This window comes from Pan paniscus, chromosome 1, assembly GCF_029289425.2.
Source record: "Pan paniscus chromosome 1, NHGRI_mPanPan1-v2.0_pri, whole genome shotgun sequence".
NCBI classification, from domain to species: domain Eukaryota; kingdom Metazoa; phylum Chordata; class Mammalia; order Primates; family Hominidae; genus Pan; species Pan paniscus.
Genome location: NC_073249.2, coordinates 104,892,385 through 104,913,918, shown reverse-complemented (window position 1 = coordinate 104,913,918; position 21,534 = coordinate 104,892,385). Strand labels below are relative to the sequence as shown.

Below are 21,534 nucleotides of genomic sequence, written 5' to 3'. Positions count from 1 at the left end.
TTCATGCTACAATGGCATGAGCCTATTACTTGTAACAGACACTGTATGGTCCACAAAGCCTAAAATACTGACTACTTGGTCCTTCACAGAAAAGTCTGCCAATGTCTGAATTAGGCTGTATCAACAGAATAAATCCAACAAATGTACTTGAAGGAGATAATGAAGATCAGAAGTTAATGTAAAAAGAAAATGGCATGTGATAGAAAGGATGAATAAAGACAAATGCTAATTCTTCAAGAAGACTAATGAAATACAAAAATCTCTGACAAGATTGACTAAAAAAAGTTAAAGGATACTTATAAGAAATAATTATAATCATAAAAGGGGGCTAAAAACATGTCAAAGATTTACAACATAAGAGAAAAATATAAAAAATTTTATGCTAATTTTAAACTAAAGACAGAAATGATAAATATCAAGAAAAATCTGAATTATAAAATTGGACAAAAAAATAAACAATTATTCATTGCACATTTAGTTAAAAATCTTACCTTGAAAAAACTAGGGACCAATGGTTTCAGGCAAGTTCTGTAGAATATTCAAAGGATGGATTATTTCAATCTTATAAATTTTTCTAGAAAACACAATAAAAGGAATATATAATGCTAGTATTTAGCCCAATTTAAAAAATAGGTAAGCACAAAATAACAAAGGTAAATTACAGTCTAGTTCCACTTATGAGTTTGACTATCCTAAACAAAGTATTAGAAAACTGCATATACTAGTATATAAGAAAGAATAATTCAGCATGACCAAGTTTAGTTTATCCAAGTAATTCAAAGAAAGTTTAGAAACTTGATCAATATAATTACTCCAGTAATAGATCAAAGGTGAACAACCAATATTAATTTTTTTAATAGATGCAGAAAAAGCACTTGGTAAAATTCAACACTCATGATTTAAAATGCCAACAAAACCCTTAGCGATCAGGAAAAAGGAAAAGTTACCCACTATTACCAGTTCTATTCCACATTCTATTTCACATTCCACATAGCCAGTGCAATAATCCCTTCCCCTTACAAAAGTTAGCAAAATTAAGAACTGACATTATTCTCAAATTATTATTTTCTACATAGGAAATATAAAATAATCTTACGGAGATATTTGGAATTAATATCAGAGTTTGGCAAGACTGCTGAATATACAAGCAATATAGCATTACAATCGATACATAAAAATAAATTACTATCTACACCTTGACAACAAAACAGAAAACATACTTTCTCTCTCTGTCTCTCTCTCTATATATGTATATATATGTAAGTATTTATATAACTTATAATTTCAACTGAAAATATAAGATGCCTAGGAATAAGAATAAGAAAAAAGAAAAATTTCAAGACCTATTTGGGAAAAATTTAAAAACTTTATTGAAAGATCTAATAAGTGAGAAGTAAACCATGATCCTGGACAGAAAATCTCAGTAATGTAAGAATTTCGATTATTTCCAATTTTAACTATAGATTGATTCCATTATATTACATCGAACAAAATTCCAAAAAGAACTTGATAATGTATAAATTGTGAAATTTACATGTAAGAACAAAGGCCCAAGAATTTTTAAGACCCTTCTGTCCGGGCGTGGTGGCTCACGCTTCTAATCCCAGCACTTTGGGAGACTGAGGCAGGTGGATCACTTGAGGTCAGACGTTTGAAACCAGCCTGGTCAACATGACAAAACCCCGTCTCTACTAAAAATACAAATATTATCAGGGCATGGTGGCACACACCTGTGGTCCCAGCTATGTGGGAGTCTGAGGCAGGAGAATCACTTGAACCCAGGAGGTGGAGGTTGCAGTGAGCCGAGATCGCACCACTGCACTCCAGACTGGTGACAGAGCAAGACTCCATCTCAAAAACAAAACAAAACAAAAAACAGACCCTTCTGAGGAATAATAAGCTAAAGGATTTTGTTCATTCATATGTCAAGATGTATTATAAATACATAGTTTCTCAGATAATGTATTGGCATGGGGATAATGAAGTTGATCAATGCAACAGAATAGGGAACTTACAGGGGAATCTGACAGTTGGCCTGCCATAAATTATGATGATGACCAGGTTTCCTAGCAGCTCACTGGGAAGTATGGATCACACAGTAAACGGTATTTATATTACTAATTATCCACATGGACAAAAATGAAATTGAATCTGTTTTATTCACAAAAACAAATTCCAGATGTATAAAAATGAAACTAGTAAAGACATAACTATAAAACTTTTAGAAGAATGTATATATATTCAAGAAAATATAAAAATTTTGTTGCTACAAAAACAAGATTTGTGAGCTTACAATTGCTCATCAAAAAGCACCATAACAAGAGTAAAAGGATAACAAACTAGAAGATATTCGTAATATATATACTATGGGCTGAATTATGTCCGCCCCCAAATTCATATGTGGCAGGCTTAACCTCCAATGTGATGGTATTTGGGGATGAGCCCTTTGGGAAGTAATTAGGGTTAGCTGAGGTCATGAGGGTGGGACACTCATATGGGATTAGTGCCTTCATGAGAAGAGACAGCAGACAGATGGCTCTGTCTACCATAGCAGAGGCAGCTGTTTGCAAGTCAAGAAAAGAACCCTCACTGGAAACCGACCATGCTGGCATCCTGATCTTGGACTTCGAGCTTCTAGAACTTTGAGATATAAATTTTCTGTTGTTTAAGTCACCCAGCTTATGGCATTTTATTATGGTAGCCTGAGCTGACTAAGACAACATATAACCAACAAAGTATTAATATCCTGTATTCATAAAGAACTCTTGCAAAGTAAATAAGAAAAAAAAAACCCTTCCAAACAGAAAAATGGATAAAGTATTTGAACAGGCATATCACAGAAGAGGAAATACATTTGAGAAATATAAGAGAAAATGCTCAGGCCAGGCACAGTGGCTCACGCCTGTAATCCCAGCACTTTGAGAGGCCGAGGAGGGCGGATCACTTGAGATTAGGAGTACGAGACCAGACTGTCTCTACTAAAAATACAAAAATTAGCTGGGCGTGGTGGCATGCACCTGTAATCCCAGCTACTTGGGAGGCTGAGGCAGGAGAATTGCAACCCAGGAGGCAAAGGTTGCAGTGAGTCAGGATCACACCATTGCACTCCAGCCTGGGCAACAAGAGCAAAACTCCATCTGAAAAAAAAAAGAAAAAGAAAAAGAAAAAGAAAAAAAAATGCTCAAAATCATTAGTAATCAGGGAAATGCAAATTATGACCATGATGAAATAGAATTCATATACACTAGATTGGCAAAAACTAAGAAGTCTGGTAATAGCAACTAAAAGTGAGGATGTGGGAAAATAGACATATTTTGCTATCCAGACTAAAAATTGGCATGACCACTTTAGGAAACCACATTGTGAAATCAAAAATTCTTATACCTGAGGATCTGGCAACTCTTCACCTAGATAAGGTATTCCTTACAGCAGCAGTTTAACAGTGGTGAAATGATGTGTCGAGAAGCCACAGTGTGCTGTTTGGTCTGCTGAGTAGAGCTGGGAGCAGCTGCAGTTCAGATTAATGCAGGTCTGACAGTGCCATAATGTGAAATAGACTGGAAAGCTTCACCTGAGTGAATTCCTGGCATATGTACAGGAGGAGATCTTTAAAGGATATGCATAGCAGCTCACTGGGGAAAAGGAGGATTAAATAAAAATGGTGGTATAGTCATAGAATGGAATATTATACAGCACAGAAAATGTGAAATGGGAAAATTTCCCTTGTCCCCCTTGCAGGGCATGCCATGTGGGTGTGGCTCACTTCTTCAGTGCCTCCCTGCTCAAACCTCTAGGGCAGCATACAGATAGGCAGGCTGTGGGGCTCCAACCCCATGGCAGTGTCTAGGGGTCAATGTTTACAGCTTCTGAGGCCCCTGTGGGCGTGTGGTACAGGGTGCTGTTTTAGTTTGCCCTCTATAGGTGGCTTGTATTAACCAGCTCAATTAGACCCTCTACCTTGTCTCAAGGATAGAGGCCTTTCTGTATCCTGGGTTCTTGCCTTTGTGTGTCGGAAGAATCAGATCACACATGGGTTTGCAGAATGAATGTAAGGTTTTATTGAGTGGCGGTAGCTCCGGGGAAGTGAGAAGAGGATGGAGAAGGTTTTTCCCTGGAGTTGGGCACTCAGAGGCCTGGGCTTTCCTCAGACTGCCCCAGCCAAACTCCATGTCATTTTACTTCTGCCAGTCGGTGGCCTGCCAGTGTGTGGGTGCCTGTCTGTGGGTTCCTCTAAATGTCCAGCCGCCCGTGTGTTCTTCCGCTGATGTGCTACTCTCCACATCCAGCTGCCTGTGTGTCTGCCTGCTAGGGTCTGGGGAATGGGTGGGGGGAGGGGTGTTTATAGGCACAGGATGGAGGGTGTGGCAGGCCAGGGTGGTCTTGGGAAACCCAACATTTGGGCAGGAAAATAAAAATGCCTGTCTTCACCTAGGTCCATGGGGTGGAGCCCTCGCCAGGGACCACGCCCTCCTCTACTCAGCACTTCTCTGTCCCACTTCTGTATCAGTTAAAGAGACCATGCCCTTCTCTACCCAGCACTTCTGTATCACATCAATGAATTCTTGCTACACTTATGAATTGTTGAGCGTACTTCAGTGATAAAATCAAGCTGCAAAAAAGATGCACGCCAGTACCATTTTTACAAAAGTCATTACAAATCAAAGCAAAGAACAATGTTGTTTAGGGATATGTATATGTAATAAAAGAGATAAGAAATAAAGACATAATGTAAAATTTAGGCTCCTGGTTACCTCTAGAGAGAAGCGGTGGCTAGGATTGGATGGGGCATAACCTATGCAGTTAGTAATATTCTTTCTTGTTCTTAAGTTGGTGGTGGGTTTATTTTATTACTGTGCTTTAAAACTTAATAAATGTGTGTGTGTGTGAATATAGAATCTTTTAAATACATTAATATTACATAAGAATGGTTTGGCCGGCTGTGGTGGCTCACGCCTGTAATCCCAGCACTTTGGGAGGCCGAGGCGGGGGGATCACGAGTCAGGAGATTGAGACCAACCTCGCTAACACAGTGAAACTCCGTCTCTACTAAAAATGCAAAAAAAAATTAGCCGAGCGTGGTGGCGGGTGCCTGTAGTCCCAGCTACTTGAGAGGCTGAGGCAGGAGAATGGTGTGACTCCAGGAGGTGGAGCTTGCAGTAAGCTGAGATTGTGCTACTGCACTCCAGCCTGGGCGACAGAGCGAGACTCCAACTCAGAAAAAAAATAAAATAAAATAAAATAAAATAAAATAAAATAAAATGTTAGAGCCAGAATGGACTAAAACATATGGTAAGTGCACTAAATGTTTGCTGAGGGAAAGAAAAAAATAAGATGGGACCATAGATATCAAGTCCACTGGCTTTGGACTGTTTTTGATTTCAGGTCACAGTAAGAAGTACATTTCATATTGTGTCCGGAATTGGTGGGTTCTTGGTCTCACTGACTTCAAGAATGATCCGGTGGACCCTCGCAGTGAGTATTACAGTTCTTAAACATGGTGTGTCTGGAGTTTGTTCCTTCTGATGTTCCGACATGTTCCCAGTTTGTTTCTTCTGGTGGATTTGTGGCCTTGCTGGCTTCAGGAGTGAAGCTGCAGACCTTCCAGGTGAGTGTTACAGCTCTTAAGGTGGTGCCTCTGGTGTTGTTCCTTCCTCCTGTCCGTAGTTGTTCATTTCTCCTGATGGGTTCCTGCTCTCGCTGGCCTCCGAACCGAAGCTGCAGACCTTTGCGGTGAGTGTTACAGCTCATAAAGGCACTGCAGACCTGAAGAGTGAACAGCAACAAAATTTATTGCAAAGAGCAAAAGAACAAAGACTCCACAGTGTGGAAGGGAACCCTAGCAGGTTGCCACTGCTGGCTTGGGCAGCCTGCTTTTATTCCCTTATCTGGCCCCACCCACATCCTGCTGATTGGTCCATTTTGCAGACAGCTGATTGGTCTGTTTTACAGAGAACTGATTGGTCCGTTTTGACAGGGTGCTGATTGGTGCATTTACAATCCCTGAGCTAGACACAAAAGTTCTCCAAGTCTCCACTAGATTAGCCAGATACAGAGCACTGATTGGTGCATTTACAAACCTTGAGCTAGACACAGGCTGCTGATTGGTGTGTTTACAAACCTTGCGCTAGACACAGAGTGCTGATTGGTGTATTTACAATCCTTTAACTAGATATAAAGGTTCTGCAAGTCCCCACTAGATCAGCTAGACACAGAGCACTGATTGGTGCATTTACAAACCTTGAGGTAGACACACAGTGCTGACTGGTGTGTTTACAAACCTTGAGCTAGACACAGGGTGCTGATTGGTGTATTATCAATCCCATAGCTAGACATAAAGGTTCTCCAAGTCCCCACTAGATGCAGGACCCCAGCTGGCTTCACCTAGTGGATCCCGCACCAGAGCCACAGGCAGAGCTGCCTGCCAGTCCTGTGCTGTGTGCCCACACACTTCAGCCCTTGGGCGGTCAATGGGACCAGGCGCTGCGGAGCAGGGGGTGGCACTCATCCGGGAGGCTTGGGCTGCGCAGGAGCCCATGGCTGGGGGGAGGCTTGGGCATGGCGGGCTGCAGGTCCCAAGCCCTGCCCTGTGGGGTGGCAGCTGAGGCCTGGCAAGAATTCGAGCACAGCGCCAGCAGGCCGGCAATGCTGTGGGATCTGGCGCACCTTCCGCTGCTGCTGGCCCGGGTGCTAAGCCCCTCACTGCCTGGGGCCAGTGCAACGGACAGCCCCTCCAAGTGAGGGGCCCGCCGAGCCCATGCCCACCCGGAACTTGCACTGGCCCGCAAGCGCCGCATGCAGCCTTGGTTCCCGCCCGTGCTTCTCCCTCCACACCTCCCCACAAGCAGAGGGAGCTGGATCTGGCCTCGGCCAGCCCAGAGAGGGGCTCCCACAGTGCAGCGGAGGGCTGGAGGGCTCCTCAAGCATGGCCAGAGTGGGTACCAAGGCCAAGGAGGTGCCGAGAGTGAGAGAGGGCTGCAAGGGCTGCCAGCACGCTGTCCCCTCTCAATATTATGCCCCACTAAACACACACACACATAGAGTACATAACTGAAAAGTTATACAAAACAGAACCCACTCTTTCTACATGCAATTAACTCTGATGGTTTCTATTCTAATTTATTCTACTATATGTTTTTTAAATTGATAGTTGTTACCTACTATAATAGATTAATCTCATGACCCTCAGAAAGGCCATGCCATGCTTTGAAAAACACTGAACTGATTTATCACTCATATTTTACAGATGAGGCAACTGAGCCTCCAGCAGGGTTACAGAGACAATGATTTTGAAAAGTGGTATATGTTCATGTGTCTAGAATAAACTAACATGATGCTAGTTTTAAATGTACCCTGATCGTTGACATAAGTTTACATATTGTATCTTTGTTTCCTCTTCTCATATACCCACAGCCCAACATTTGTCAAGTATGTCACTGTCTCATGAGATCAGATTAATCCAGTGGAATTTATTCTGAATAAGCCATGCTAAGCACTAGCTAGTATCTTCTCCTTGTTTGCAAATCAATCTCTTGAATGGCTTTCCAATTTTTTTCAGGTATTAAAGTTAAATCTACAGAGCTATCTTTTTAAAAAACAATGTTGTGATAAAACAACCAGCAATACAAAGCAGTCCCTAGATCTGTGACTTTACACATTTATTTCATTACTTAAGCTGGAACTGAAAAATGCTTTGAAGTCCAAACACAAGTCTGTGTTTGCATTCTCTGATGAAGCCCATAACATACTGGCAAAACATCAGTTAAAAGAAAAAAAGTCTTAAGCTCAATTTTTATGTATTTATTTTTTACTTCCTATACGCATCTTCACAGATTTGTGTCTAGATGGTTAACCGGTCATCATCCTTTCTAAAGAATATCCAAAATACATTATTCCATGCTTAGTTTCAAAGGTGATTTTTAGTTTAAATTTATACGTGAATTCAAATAACTCACAGGTGGATTCCTTGTTACTGTTCTCATTACCATGATTATTATCAGCAATTATACTGTTATTTTTAACCAAATATAGATTAATTTTTTGCTTTCCAATTGCTTAGAGGAGTCCAAAGCAAATGCACAGGAAAGGGAAGGAAATGCTCACTATCTGAAGACCTGTACAGGGATTATTGGTGGTCCATTCCTCCAGGGTAAAGGCATGTTACTACTGCTCCTCAACAGACCAGCATCATATGGAATTGAGGTAGAAGGTGAGACTCGACTCCAGAGGCAGGGCTTGGGCACCAGACCAGATTGAGGACTAGCTAAAAGAGGGAAGAGGAGAAAGCACCTCTCTGTAAGATCTGGACACCAGTTTGCCAAGTCAGTTTACCATTGCCATGGCAACACCTGGAAGTTACTGTCCCTTGCCATGGCAGTGACTCAATGATCTGTGTATTAGTCTGTTCTCACACTGCTAATGAAGACATACATGAGACAAGGTAATTTATAAAGGAGGTTTAATGGACTCACAGTTGCACATGATTGGCGAGACGTCACAATCATGGTGGAAGATGAAGGAAGAGCAAAGTTAACATCTTACATGGTGGCAGGCAGGAGAGCTTGTGCAGGGGAACTCCCCTTTATAAAACTATCAGATCTCATGAGACTTATTCACTATCATGAGAGCAGTGCAGGAAAGACCTGCTCCCATGTTTCAATTACCTCCCACGGGGTCCCTCCCACAACACGTAGGAATTATTACAAATAAAGGTGAGATTTGTGTGGGGACACAGAGACAAACCATATCAATCTGGAAGTTACCATATTTTGTCTAAGAATTTGTGCATAATTTGCCCCTTAATTTGCATATACTTAAAAATGGGTATAAATATGACTGCAGAGTTGCCTCTGAGCTGCTACTCTGGGCACACTGCCTGTGGGTTAGGCCTGCTCTGCAAGGAGCAGTACCTCTGCCACTGCTGTACACTGCTGCTTCAATAAAAGTTGCTGTCTAACACCACCAGCTCACCCTTGAATTCTTTTTGGAGTGAAGCCAAGAACCCTGCCAGGCTAAGCCCCAGTTTGGGGGCTCCCCTGCCCCGCATCAGAATGGCCACTTGTAAAGGGAAACAGTTTATGACTTAAAACTTTTCAAAGGTTCATACACTGGCTCCTGATGATAAGTGTGTTTTGAAAGTACTTACTGTTTTTGCATTTCTGTATCCTATGAGATAACATGATGCTTTTCCACATAGTAAACTATCAATAAATGCATATTTAATTTTGCAAAGCATTCTTAGAATATTGTTCTGGAGAAGACCTTGAAAACCCTTCACTGTACAGGTGAGGAAAGTAAGGGGAAGTGAGATCAGTTTTCTCCCTTAGGTTTTGTGGCTTGGAAGTGGCAGTGCTGAAAAAGTGGAGCTCCTTTTTTCCAAGTCATATTACCTCTTAACTTTGAATTCTTTCCATGTTCTCAAAAGGACTCACAAAAAACAAATGAAATATTCCTCTGATCATTGTCTTTTATCAGTTTTAACAATAAACTTTGAAGCCTCTTTATCTACATGTAGCAAAACCTCTTTTTTTCCTGAGTGATTGTATCTAATAGTAAAACTGATTAAGCATTCCTTCTCTCTTCCAGTAAAACACTTCTATCTCCCTAAAAAAGAAAATACAAAAAAAAAATTGCTCATACTAGTGCTGATCTGTTTAAAAGTTAGAATATACTTAACCTCGTCTTTCTGTCTCAATCTATCCTGTATTTATAATTGTTTAGCATTGGCCAGGTGCAATGGCCCATGCCTGTAATCCCAGCACTTTGGGAGGCCAAGGTGAGTGGATCACCTGAGGTCAGGAGTTTGAGACCAGCCTGGCCAACATGGTGAAACCTCATCCCTACTAAAAATATAAAAATTAGCCAGGTGTGGTGGTACACCTCTGTAATCCCAGCTATTCGGGAGGCTGAGGTGGGAGAATTGCATGAACTTAGGAGGTGGAGGCTGCAGTGAGCTGAGATTGTGTTACTGCACTCCAGCCTATGAGACAGAGCCAGACCCCCATCTGAAAATAATAATAATAATAATAACGATAATTGCTTAGCATTATGGCCATATGCATTAAAAAGTCCCTACTCATCAAATAAGCATTGGTATAGTCACTACATTGTCCTTAAAGATGAGAAATTTGTACATTTTAAAAGTCTTTATAGAAAACTTATGGAAGTAATTTTCCCATGTAGTTGTAAATTCAATTAATCAAAATTGTATATTCTCTGCAATTTTTTTTTTTTTTTTTTGAGATGGAGTCTTGCTCTGTCACTCAGGCTGGAGTGCAGTGGCACGATCTTGGCTCACTGCAACCTCCACTTCCTGGGTTCAAGCAATTCTGCCTCAGCCTCCCGAGTAGCTGGGATTACAGGCGTGCACCACCACACCCAGCTAATTTTTTGTACTTTAGTAGAGATGGGGTTTCACCGTGTTGCCCAGGCTGGTCTCGAACTCCTGAGCTCAGGCAATCCACCCGCCTAGGCCTCCCAAAGTGCTGGGATTACAGGCATGAGCCACTGTGTCTGGCCCATGCAAATTCTATTTTTATTTATTTTTTATTTTTGCTTTTTTTTTTTTTTTTTTGGACTCTTGCACTGTTGCCCAGGCTGGAGTGCAGTGGCGCTATCTCAGCTCACTGCAAGCTCCGCCTCCTGGGTTCACGACATTCTCCTGCCTCAGCCTCCCAAGTAGCTGGGACTATAGGCGCCTGCCACCACGCCCGGCTAATTTTTTGTACGTTTAGTAGAGATGGGGTTTCACCGTGTTAGCCAGGATGGTCTCAATCTCCTGACCTCGTGATCCGCCCAACTTGGCCTCCCAAAGTGCTGGGATTACAGGTGTGAGCCACCGCGCCCGGCCATCTTTTGGTTTTTAAATATAGAGATGGGATCCTACTATGTTGCTCAGGCTGGTCTCAAATTCCTGGCCTCAAGTGATCCTCCCATCTTGGCCTTCCAAACTGTTGGGATTACAGGTGTGAGCCACCGCACTCAACCTTAAAATTCTAGTTAAGTATGGTTCGAACTATTGTGTTTCTTTTGTCATGTTTGAATATTTCCTGTCGCTTGTACTTTGATTTTAGAGGTAATGCACATTGAAAACCAGACATATATTAGGCCCTACTATTTACTTGAATCTCGTAGGAACACAAGCTGAATGTTATAAAACAAGACTTAACCCTGCATATCAGGAAATAAAATAAGTTTCCAGGGTGAGACTTGCAAGTCGGTGGAAATTAGACAGGGAAAGGTCATTTCAAGTAAGAATTATATAGGGAGATTCCAGGATGGGCAGAATTGTTTGGACAAGATGTTTAAGGTTCACAGGTATCAAAGGTATACAGAAACAGGTGTGGTCTCTGTGGTGGTCAAGAAGGAAGGTGGCCTGGGCAGAGCAATGGTCACAGAATTGATGAAGGCAATGATAAACAATAAAAGCAATATTTATGTAGCACTTGTAAGCATTATCACACTTAGCCTACACAACACTTCTAGAGGTGAGTACCACTGCCATTGCTAGCTAAGATCTGAGGGCTCAGAGAGGACAAGAATTTGCCAAAATCACAGTGCAAGTAAGGGACAGAATCCTCTGACAGATTAAAATCTGGGAGCAAAAAATGCCAATGGCTTGACTCTGTTCTAAGATGAAGTTCTGGCTCTTTTCCTTTGTCCCCTCCTCTTCCTCCTTCTCCTCTTTGTTATTATTATTTTTAATCTGAGAATTCCAATTGTTTGTGTATTAACCTGGCCAATAGTAGGTGATGCTATGCATTGTATTCTAGACACATTTCCCAATACCCAGGACCTATCTCTTTTGGGCCGGTTATCTTCTTCTCAGAGATTTGTTATTTCCGAGAATTTCTTGATGGAAGAACCATCTTTTATTGTTTGGGACCTGTGAGCACGGGCCCCACGTGCCCCCCATGCCCAGCAGAACTAGGGAATATGAGTGAAGGTCTGTGGAGCATAAGGCATCCAAACAGCAACACTGAAGATCCATCCTGAATGACGTGAGAAAAACACATTTCTGTGCAAATCAAAAACTAACAAAATGAAGCCCTCAGGATGAAATAATTCCTCAATCAAAAATCACTTTGGTGGAAATACGTACTGACACCTGGATTTGCAAGAAAAAAAAATATGAGACTGAAAAAGAATTAGAGCTCCCTTTCAATTAATAAATCTTGGCTACTGTTGGTAGCACTGAGTTTAGTTTTCCAAATGAGGTTTAAAACTATATTTTGTAAAAATGCAAAATGACAGGTATTTAAACTTGTCCACTTCCTTCGAGCACTTTCCCTAGAATCTGTTTTTATCTGGTCTTTTTAACCACATGCATGCCATATGTACATTCCACCCAGGACCACTGGCCAGGGGCAATTCCACAGTGATCAATCGAGCAGCATGCTGTTTACCTCTTGTCCTTCAGGCTGAAAAAGGTGCCCTTTTGTCAGAATAGACTCCCTCTGGACAGTCCATAGATTAAAGAGAAAAATAAAACCCCCAAATGACTAAAAATAAAACCTTGCAATGACTAAAAGTTAGAAACAACCATGATAAAAAGAAATATAATCGGGAGAAGAATATTGTGGATTTTCTTCTTGGAAATTTTGAGAAACCTTAAGACGCAGGTCTAGAATGATCTTACTGTTGGCCACAGTCAAAGGACACATAGCTTTAAATGAAAGTTTCAGGGTGGGTATTTGAGAATGTTGGGGCTCCTGAAATGATTATCTGTTTGAGCAGGTGGTGTCCATGAACTGGTCCTTAGGACATACTCCCCTGGCCTTTTAAGTCTGAGGTCAAACATTTCACCGACTCTGCCACACTAAGTGATTAACAAAACTAAGTTGTAGCTGGTAGGCAGCTGGGTGCTTATAGCCTTGTAAGCCCTAGTGGTTTAGGCTTCTTTGATTATAGGAGCTGACCTTGGTCTCTACAAGAGTTGGGCAATCTGGGGGACTGGACAAACTGCAGATAGATTGCTAGGAGTTTCCTGTTTTCATTCAGATGTGTACAGATTACCTCAACATGCCCTTCTTTTCCAGAAAACACTAAGGTCTGAAAGAAACTCTTGTTACATTGTTGCCACTTAGGTTTCACTGAGCCTGCATTATCTACTCACAGCTTTAATGACTTCCTGCTGAGAGAGGTTCTGTAGCAGTCTTGGCAGCAGGGCTAAGAATAGCATTAAATGCAAGGTTATCTAGGCATTACACTCACTGTAACATGCAATTAACTCTCCTCTTCCATTTTCATTACACAATTATTCATTAATGTCAATTTAATTTTATGCATTGTTCTACATGACCGAAGGCTGATTACGGGCCTTTTCACTCCAATATCCTAAGTTAACTGGTGCCAGCCGCACTCAGGGCTGCCTAATTGCAATTTAGCCCAGAAAATTCCTCCCATTTTTGCCCTCCAGTGATGGAACAACAGATCATGGCCAGGTAAAGATTTTAAGGTGGAAATAAAGCCCAAGCTACAAAACATTGAAGTTCAGAAAAGCCTTTTTTCTTTTATTTAACGGAATAAAGGCTCTCTGGAAAAATTAAATGAAGCAAGTTTTGTCACCTTTTTAAAAATATGATGCTTTTGTGAACTGGAGTTTAGTAATTTTAACATAACTACCAAAGTCAGAGTGTACCCCAGGTCCAAGAACCCCACTGGGCTCCTTTAGTTCAGCAACATCCTTATAATGCAAAGCTATGCTGTCCACACCTAGGAATTTTGAATGATAATGTGGAATCCACAGGAACATTGGAGAATAGTTTCCATAGGTTTGATGGGTTTTTTGACATTAATGAATAATTATTTGTTGCTGTTGTTTTAGAATATGGGCAGGTTGTAGGGTTCTGAAGTTAGTCTTTTTACAACTGTAATGGAGTGTTTTTTGAACAGCATCCCTCAGGAGGTAGAAATGAAAAGAATCCTGCTTCTCTCAAAAGCTTTCCCCACTACAGTCTTTCTCCTTCAAATCAGAGTAAGTTCATTAGATATCCACCTTAAAACTATAATGGTGATGTAGACTAAAAGTAATTCAGATCCTCATACATCCTTGTGTCCAAGTAATTCACATTATCGTTTAATCTGCACAAACAGCTCATCATTAGCTTTTCTAGTTTTATCAGCAGACAATTGTTGAAAATTAAGATTTAAAGAACTATTAAAGAGGAAGCTGGGACTGTTCCCTGCTTTCTGTAGGTAGTTACTGTTGTTAAATCCAGGGGAAGGTGAGTCTCTGGGATAATGAAATCTATTAAAAGTCAGGAAATAAGTCTGTCCCCTCTCACAATGGGTTACTAGGTTCATTTCACAGAAGGCTTCAGTGCTAGCTTCTTTGCAAACCACAAATAGTCAGAATATATGAACACACACATACTTTTAAGCAGTGTATAGTGCCCAGGGCTAAGAGTCAAGATTTCTCTTTCTAAAGCCACAACAAAGCAAACATGGTACAAACAGGCAGTGCAGCAGCCCCCTTCTTGCCACTATGGGTAAAGCTGTGTCAGCATTTCCACTAGAAACCCCCTTTTTCAGGGGCTTTATAACTCAGCCATAAAAATTAGTTCCAAACAAAAACTTGGCATACAAAGTTTCAGCCTTAAAGTGACCTTTTTTTTTTCCTTTGACAAATTGTCAAAGGAAGAAAACCCAGTCCTTTGGCTATTTTTACTTTTTTTTTTTTTTTCTTTTTTGAAGGCACAAAAATAGAAAACAGAAATGTACTGGTTGTGCACTTTTTTGGAACTCTTACAAAAACATTTATAGGCCATTATGGGGCATGAGTGTTCTTGGAGTACTACAGGTTTTCTAGACAGATGGTTTTATAAGACTAACGTCATCAATGCTTGTGAGGTGACTTTTCAAAAAAGTATTCTCTGTTATATCTCTTTGTCTTCAGTCACATGGAACAGATCTGCCTTATAAATGGGTGTGACAGTTCTGATGCACACAATAGTGAGTCGTTGAGGTCTATTAGCTCAATAATCCACGCTCTGAAGTATCCGTCAATATAAATTTGGCCAATAGACCGCAGAGACTGGGAAAAGCTTCCATAGTTCTTAGAGCAGCTGCAGTGTGTTCTAACATTCTCTAAATATGTAGGAAAACAATTGGGCCCGTGTGTAAGTTTTCAAACTCCTTTGAAAAAAATGGGCTAAGATCCCACTCTGTGTAACTCTAGGGGAGAATTAAATAACTTTAAATAGCAGCACTCAAAACTTAATTAATGTGATTCAGCCAGAGTTGTGCAAGTTTGGTGATACGACGTGCCAGTGGTCACAGAGTCACACTTGTGGCTAACAGTGACTCACCCCATTGTTCAAAAATACAGATGAGGTCTGGGAAAAGCTTGTGATGTTTTGACACCATAGGGACTATAGCAACTTGGTACAATGTGACGAGTTAAGGACAGTCGCAGTGAGTTAAAAATGAGGCCTACTCTTTAGAGCTTGAATTATGTAAGAACATAATGAAAGAGTTTACATTATGATTATAATTACTTTTATTTGTGCTGAGGTTGCCTTTGTTGGGTTACATTAAGACCATAACCACTGAACTTACTCTCCCACCCAACTTTGATTTTACACTTAATTTATATGTTACTAATAGCTAACTTCTGTCTAAAGCCTTTTTGATTCATGCTCTGTTTGCTTTCCTTCTGTGAGGTTTATGGTCAAGGGACCTAATTTGCTGGTTTCATTATAAACTGCATTTTGGACAAAATATGAACTAATGGGGTTGAATTTAGGCTCTCGACTTTGCCTCAAAAGTCAAACCATGGCTTTATAACAAAGAGGTATTTAGCGGTGTCATTGGAGCATTTAGCTTCCTGAAGTTCACATATGATTAGAAGTTAAATATCTAAAAATCCAGTTATTTGCTTAATAACACTGCCAAATTGAACCCGTCTGTGGTTTCTGCATTATAAAGCTACTAAAGGACTCTTTTGAGGTACTGTGTATGTGATTACTAACTTAATAGATTTCAACCAGCACCACTCAAATCAAATCATCATTCCTCATGGATTGTGCACCTAGTTCTCATTTAGCAATGCTGGGTGTCAGGGGGATTTGCAGTTTCCTGTGCTTTCCTCTATGATCTCGCTAACCACAGTGTAGTTTTATCAAATATTTGAGTCCAGGTCTGTCCCCCACTTCCCAACCCCTGTTCCTTGATGGTGCAGGCGAATTTGCATATATGTGTATCCTGCAGCCCATAGCACACTCCCATATGCTCTATGTGGGAGATTAAGCCCTTCCTACATGGTGGTAGCCAATATCAACTGGGTGCTATAAGACACGCCAGGTCCTATTCTGAACTTGTTACCTGAAAACACTACTAAAATCTTCCCAACAACCTGAAAAGATAGGTACCATCATATTCCCCATTTTACGATAAGAAAACAGAGATACACAAAGATATTAGGTCCCTGGCTAAGGTCACGCACTAGTAAGGAACATGGGTGGATTCACATGAAGGCATCTGTCAACAAAGTCCAGCCTCTCAACCTCATGTTCTTCTGTTTCTCTAAATGTGCACTAAGTCACTCTGTGACAGAGTTCCTGTTTTTGTTTGTTTCTTTGAGACAGAGTCTTGCTTTGCTACCCAGGCTGGAGTGCAGTGGCACGATCTCAGCTCACTGCAAACTCCATCTCCTGGGTTCAAGCGATTATTCTGCCTCAGCCTCCCGAGTAGCTGGGACTACAGGCAGGCGTGTACCACCACGCCTGACTAATTTTTGAATTTTTAGTAGAGATGGGGTTTCACCATATTGGCCAGGCTGGTCTCGAACTCCTGACCTCATGATCCATCCCCCTCGGCCGCCCAAAGTGCTGGGATTAAAGGTGTGAGCCACCATGCCCAGCCGAGTTCCTGTTCTTAAAAAAATTAAAATCTAGTTGAGCTGATGAGCTCTACGTACACATGTGACACAGCTGTGTAATAAAGGACCACATGTGATTAAGAACTAAAGGTATGACAAGGGTAACAGGTGCTAGAAGCATCTAAAATAGCAGCTATCAAGGTATGTTAGCATGCTAACCTGGGAAGACTTCCTGGAGATGTCACTGTTTTTGAGATTTGAAGAATGTAAAGGCCTTGGATAAGTGGCGAGGAAGTGGGAGTTATTTCTGTTGTGGGGAAAGAGGAAAGGAGGACAGTGCTCATCCTGGCAGCATAGTCGAACCTGGGCAGAAGAATGGTAGGAGAAGTTGTCTAGGGAGGCAGGGGCCTTGAAAGCCAGGCTGAGAAATACAAATAGAACTCAAAGAAAAATCATAATGATCTGGTTAAGTGTATGGCTTGGAAAATCATCTTTTTCAAATTTGTTCAACAGTCTAGGAAATGGAGTGTGTTCAGAAGAAGGGCCTTGCTGTTTTAGCATGGGAAAGAGCTGTACACACCCTCCCTTTGCAACACGACTGTTGGTCCCATGTCCTTCCTGAGACTTCCTGAAGTGGAGAAGCTACTTCAGTCTGAGGTCTGCAAAGTCTAAAGATCAGGAGAATATGAGCAGCAGTTCATCTGTAGTTAGCAGGGGCCGGCCCCTAAGTTGACTTGGCTGGTAGTCCTAGATACTGGTGACTATAACACATGCATTTCTTGGATTAAGAACTCAGTCTGCCATATTGGATTCAGGGAATTCAGTTAAGTTCAGTGGTTCTTTCCCCTTCTCTCACAAAAGAGTATTTAGACAATCTCTTAGAATCTCTCATAAAATCTGATTTAAAAGGTATATGTGTTCTGAAAATCCCAAATTGACATCCAGCTTATAACAAGGTAGCGCATCATAAAACAGTCATCAGGATTCAACTGAGTGAACAGCATACTCTTAGAAAAAGATATCCGTATTTGGAATTCCACTTCAGATACTCACATTTGGCTAAGTTCAGTCTGCCAAATCGGGGCCTACAGCAAAGTAGATTCTCAAAAGTAGATTCTCCTAGGGGTGACAGGTGGTCCAGGCCTAGGCTAGATTGGAGATTCTTGACATTTTAGGTGGAAGTTATCTCACAGTAGGTTTTAAAATGCATTTTAGAGGCTATTTTTAAAAGCATCATATCAGAAATGTTTTCACGTGTTAAACATTTTTGTATTTGCTTTACAATGATAGAATTTAGTCTTAGAATGTAAGAACCCTTAATGAACAACCCTTAAACCCAGAGAGAGTAAATGATTTGCCAACACCAAAACCACGCATTCAACCTAGATCTCCCGACTTGTATTCTGGTGCTTTCACAAGCTCAATGTGCTCTTTCCTAATATATCTTTGAGGCTGTTCAAATTATTAGGCTAATTAGAGAGAGTTCTCCTTGGTAAGGATAATTAGCAGAGAGGTACCAGCTTTGAATCAGAAATCCTAGGCTTCAGTCCAAACTCTCACTATCTGAAAGACCTACAGTAAAGCATTTAACTTTTCTGATCCTCAATTTCCTCATCTGTAAAATGTGTATAATAATAGTACCTAGTGCCCTGGGCTGTTAAGAGAATAAAAAAGGATAGTATATAGGAATGTTTTTAATAGACCGTAAAGCACTCTGCAAATATAATTGTAAAAAATGATGAAAATATGATTTTAGAATGTGATAATGTTTGTATTGACATAGTTTATATCTGTATATAATTTCTCTCCTCCCACTACCCCCTAAAATACAAAACAAACAAGAAATTGGTTTTAGAACAGACTGCATTCCTGCTATTTTTTTACTCTAAATTGAGTGCTATTGGAAGGTTACAAGGCATAAGAAATGGCACATTCTAAATCATTCCTGTTGAAATACATCAAAATGTTAACAGTGGTGGTTTCAGGGTAGTAGAAATGTGGGAAATCCTTAAAAAGTTTTTTTCTTTATAGTTTCTCAATTATTGCTAATGAAAATGTATTAGTCTTATAATTAAATAAAAAGCATTTTAAAATAAATCTGTGGTACATGAAAAGATCTCCATTTGACAGCAATAATGATTGCTACAGTTTATCCATTGCATATGGATATATGTAAAGTATCTGTGGCATATACTTTACATACATTGCTTTACTAGAGTTTTTTACATCTTGCATTAAGTATTATTGTTCCATTTATAGATGATAACCTGAGTCTCAGTGAGATTAAATCCCTTGCCCAATGTTATGCAGCAAAATCCATGGATTCTCTCTGATTCCAGAGTCCATATTCTTCTTGCTGTGCGGTGCTATGCTGTGGGATTGAGATCGGGACTTGGCATGTAACTCGTCTCCTCCTCCTAAGTACCACGGTTACAACAGATTGCTGAATGGAACTTTGCATAGTGGGCAGAGACCTGGCTTCTCCTGGGTCAGGGGAATTGGGTTCCAGTCCTGACTCTGTCCTTTAAAAGCTGAGGGATGACCTCACATAGATCCCTTCACTTTTCTGGAGCCTGTGGTTTTTCATCAATAAAATGAAGGCCTTGGATTAAACAAATGGCTTTCAAACCAGCTTTAGCTGCAGATCTAACCCACTTTTATTTTTCAAATGAATTTTAGTCATCTGACCCAGTCGTTAGGGACTCCTCGACCTTTAAGTTCTAGGAAAGCCAAGTGAAGCCTCATCAGCCTCTACCAGGTGAAAGTGCAATTCCCAGGACTGTCATCGTATGGGCCCACTTCCACTGAGTATGGGTCAACACTCATGCAAGGCCTTGTGTGTAGAAGGATTTACCAAGTATTTTGAGAAGATGGCGGAATTTACAAGCAAATAAAATAAAATTTCTATCAGGTGCTGCTAGACGTTTTTTGTCTGTTTTAAAAACTTGGACTCTAGCCTCTGGTTGTTGCCCTTTCTCTCCTCATTCCCTCCCCCTTCTCCCTTCTTTTTCTCTCTGAACATCATGGATTCCTATTTATTCTTTTTTTTTTCCCCTCCCAACAAAATATCTACCTTGAAGAATTTGTGTGCCAGGTGTTAATTTTTTTTTTTTTTAACAACACGTCATTTGATGCTTCAATATATAGAGTGGATCAAGAGTGATGCTTCTCTTTGGAACTGCAGAAGGAGCACACCTCACTTTCTGAGGCACCTAAACACTCAGAGGAACCTGATGGAAACCACTGGACAAGATCATCTTTAAGGTGGAACCCTCTCTGAGCTACTCCCTTCCTTGCCTTTTCCCAAAGACTATTGGCCACTTTCTCCTTTGAACCCCACTGTGCTCCAAGCAGACATCACGTATAGTACCTAAAACGTGTTTGCACATCTCTGTTAAATATCTCTCTCACTGACTAGGCTGTTGAAGGGGAGGAGGGGGTATGTTATTGATTATTTCTGTACACCAGGTATTTGCTAAGCAGGTGCATAATGACTGCTTGTGGATGATAGTTTATGACTGTGTGACCACTTGGTTAAATAGATTACCTGCTAGAAAGAAGCCAGCTAAAAGTGGTCATATAGACAAGAAAGAAAGCAAACCCGCTGTATTATGCCTGGGGGAGAAACTAGAGTGATGTCTTTGCTCTCTGTCCTTCTCTGTACGTGTGATATCTGTAGCACCTAGTTTTACAAGGGAGCGAGAAGAAGTTCTGCTTGAAAGCTTCACTTGTAAACTTTTTGTGATCAGCCCAGTTGGCCGTTTTATTTAGATCATCTTGTGAAAGACCATGTTTGGATTAGTGTTGGGCATAAGTAAATGGCAGTTCTTTATCCGTTCTGAAATGCTCAAATGGCTCACTGAGGTATCTGTGCAGCTGTTGTAGAACATGTAATGGCATTAGGCGCTGAGTTGGAGAGGAGTCTGGTGCCAGACGTTTCCGGCAGTGGCTGTAGTTGTAGCGCTTCTCCTGGTGAGGAAGCTATCATCAGTGGCAGTGCTAGGGGCTAGGCCCCTGAGTAGGCGACTTGCTGGATAGAATACTGGATTTCTGCACAAGGAAGGAGGGAAAGAAGTTTTGCTCTTGAGTCATAATAATTAATGATCACCCTTGAAATTTCATTTCGGTAACTGGGCGTGAAGTGTTCACAACCCAAAGTGATTTTACATGTAACCTGGATGTTTTGTGTAGCCTCTTTCCCCATCCCTTCCTCTCTCCCTTCCTTTCTCCCTTCCTCTCTCCTTTTCCCTACTGGTCAGATAATGTAAACGAGAGAGAACTTATTACAGCGGCTTGCTCTCACTGGCTTCTTGGGGGCATTATGTCCTTTAGCTCTCATATTCTGGAAATTTGTGTGTGTGTGTGTGGGTTCTTGTCACCTCATGTCGGTCACTGTCCTAATTCTTTTTGTAATGAAACTGACAGATAAGGGGAATTACTGTGATTGTACCTCAGGGTAAATTACCAAGCTCCTTCCACCAATTAATAAGGAAACTCTCACATATTTCTAATCACATGCACATACACTTTCTTTCTTTCTCTCATTTTTCACCCTCCCTGCACATAAACACATCTACAGAAAAAATAGGGCCACTAAGCCACAGCACAGACATAGAGAAGCATGGGTAGTATTTCAGGCTGGCCATTCCAAAGGAAACTTTATAATTACATATTAGACTAAGATTAGCTGTCAGTCAAATGTTGATGCATACAGAAAT

At 40.9% G+C, this 21,534-nt stretch overlaps 1 protein-coding gene across 1 annotated transcript in view; it reads right to left on the bottom strand.

Annotated features, from left to right (window-relative positions):
* Nucleotides 1-2,140: 2,140 nt before the first annotated feature.
* The window catches only part of LOC117975161 (membrane-associated guanylate kinase, WW and PDZ domain-containing protein 3-like), a 173,462-nt gene continuing 154,068 nt past the window's right edge, over nt 2,141-21,534 (bottom strand). The window contains exon 12 of the mRNA XM_063604771.1: nt 2,141-5,763. Coding sequence (XP_063460841.1) covers nt 5,446-5,763 — 318 coding nt within the window. The 3' untranslated portion in view covers nt 2,141-5,445. The remainder of the gene's footprint in view (nt 5,764-21,534) is intronic.